Genomic DNA, 1,816 nt, shown 5'->3' with positions numbered 1-1,816 from the left:
CGGTCACTGGTCTAAGCAATCCCTCTGGGAGGCTGAGCCAGGGGTTGGCAGTTAGAAAGGTTGGAGGGGAAGTAATAACCTAAAATTATCCCAGAAGGCGCAGCGAAAGTCGGGGCTGCGGCAGTAGATGAGCGGGTTGAAGGCCGAGTTGGCGTAGCCCAGCCAGTTGAGCGCGAGGAAAGCCGGCGCGGGCACGAGCGAAGGGCCCCCGACGGCACGCGCCACGTTGGCCACGAAGAAGGGCAGCCAGCACAGGGTGAAGGTCCCCATGATGAGCCCCACGGTGCGCAGGGCCCGGTGCTCGCGAAGAGGCAGCAGGCGCGCGGGCCGGCGGCCGCAGGCCGGGTCCTCCTCGGGCGAAGCGGCGCTCCCCGCCGGGGCCGGGGGCGGGGGGCGCGGCGCGGGCGGCGGGGAGTCTTCGGGGGGGAAGCGGCCCCGCTCCCCGCGCAGCAGGCGCCGCTGGCGCGTGGCCACGAGGAGCACTCGCGCGTAGACGAAGAGCATGACCAGCAGCGGCAGGTAGAAGGAGACCAGCGAGGAGAGCAGCGCGTAGGGCATGTTGGAGGCGAAGGCGCAGCAGCGCGGGTTGGAGTGGCAGCGCTGCGCCTCGGCGTCGGCCCCCACGCGCCACCACTGGCTCATGATGGGCGCAAAGGACACCGCGGTCGACACGATCCACACCAGGACCACGGCGGCCCGCGCGCAGCGCTTGGTGACCAGCGCGCCGTAGCGCAGCGGGCTGGTGACGGCCAGGTAGCGGTCCACGGCCAGGGCGCACAGGGTTTCGATGCTGGCCGTCACGCACAGCACATCCACCGAGGTCCACAGCTCGCACCCCGTGGCGCCAAGGGGCCAGTGACCAGTCAGTGCCAGAGTGGCCCCCGGAGGCACCACCAGGAACCCCACCACCAAGTCGGCCGCGGCGAGCGAAGTCACAAACACGTTGGTGATCGTCTGGAGCCTCGGCGTCCGGGCGATGGCGACGATCACCAGCAGGTTGCCCGCCACCGTCGCCAGCACCGCCAGCGCCAACAGCGCCCCGGCTAAGGCCGCCGTCCACGGCACCCCCGGCAGCCCACTGGTGTTGGCGGCAGTGGGCTCCAGGGTGGGGGCGTCAGGCCACGAGGTGAGAGAACTGTTCCGGTGGGGCCACGGAGCCATCCCCGCGGTCGTTCGTGGGGCGTGGAGAGAAGGTGTGGGTGTCGCCCGGCTCCCCCGACTCAGGGGAGGGGACAGCAGGGCGTGGGAGCAATTCCCTTGGCCGGAGCCATCGCCCCTAGCCGTCCGGACGAGCACGCTCAACCCCACAGCCCCCCACACACACCCCGCCACCCGCTCCGTGCCACCTCGGAGGTGGAGTGAAGGCGCTTAAAGGGGCAGCGGCCAATAGTCTCTACGCGGCCCCGGGAGGGAACCGGAGGGAGGGGTGAGGGGCGGGATGGATGCGCCACTTTTCCTTTCGTCAAGTTGAGAGCCACTGGACGCCCTGACTTCTCTGCCACGGTTTGTCCACCCCTGCCTTGGCCAGCTCCCCGCATTCACTCTCCACACAGCACTCCCTGTTCTCTGACTTCCTGGAGCTACTGGGTGCCGCTCCCATCGGAATTTTAAATTACGGTAAATAATAGAGGCAGCCAGTACCTTCACTGTCTCCCCAGACCTCTTTCCCGTGAGCTCTGTCCCCTCTCCCTAATATTTCACTCACACTCCAGTGTTCTGTTCTCGTTCTTTCGAGCTACTGGGGGAATTGGACTTCTCTATCTGCCCCCTCCACACACACCTGTCCACTTAGAAAGTTTCTTGTGAAGATCATCAT

At 67.0% G+C, this 1,816-nt stretch overlaps 1 protein-coding gene across 1 annotated transcript; it reads right to left on the bottom strand.

The window, feature by feature from the left end:
• Positions 1-51: 51 nt before the first annotated feature.
• ADRB3 (adrenoceptor beta 3) lies at positions 52-1,161 on the bottom strand. Its single transcript, XM_004696506.1, has one exon. The coding sequence runs from the start codon at positions 1,159-1,161 to the stop codon at positions 52-54; it is 1,110 nt and encodes a 369-aa protein (XP_004696563.1).
• Between the last annotated feature and the right edge of the window lie 655 nt (positions 1,162-1,816).

The sequence above is a fragment of the Echinops telfairi genome, unplaced genomic scaffold, assembly GCF_000313985.2.
Source record: "Echinops telfairi isolate 266 unplaced genomic scaffold, ASM31398v2 ScPeMD7_9;HRSCAF=40, whole genome shotgun sequence".
NCBI classification, from domain to species: Eukaryota; Metazoa; Chordata; class Mammalia; order Afrosoricida; family Tenrecidae; genus Echinops; species Echinops telfairi.
Note: the sequence above shows the minus strand (reverse complement) of the source record. Positions and strands in the feature narration are given on the sequence as shown.

What these genes read in the sequence shown, in the direction of transcription:
- ADRB3 (XM_004696506.1), bottom strand. Translation starts at nt 1,161, where the DNA reads ATGGCTCCGTGGCCCCACCGGAACAGTTCTCTCACCTCGTGGCCTGAC.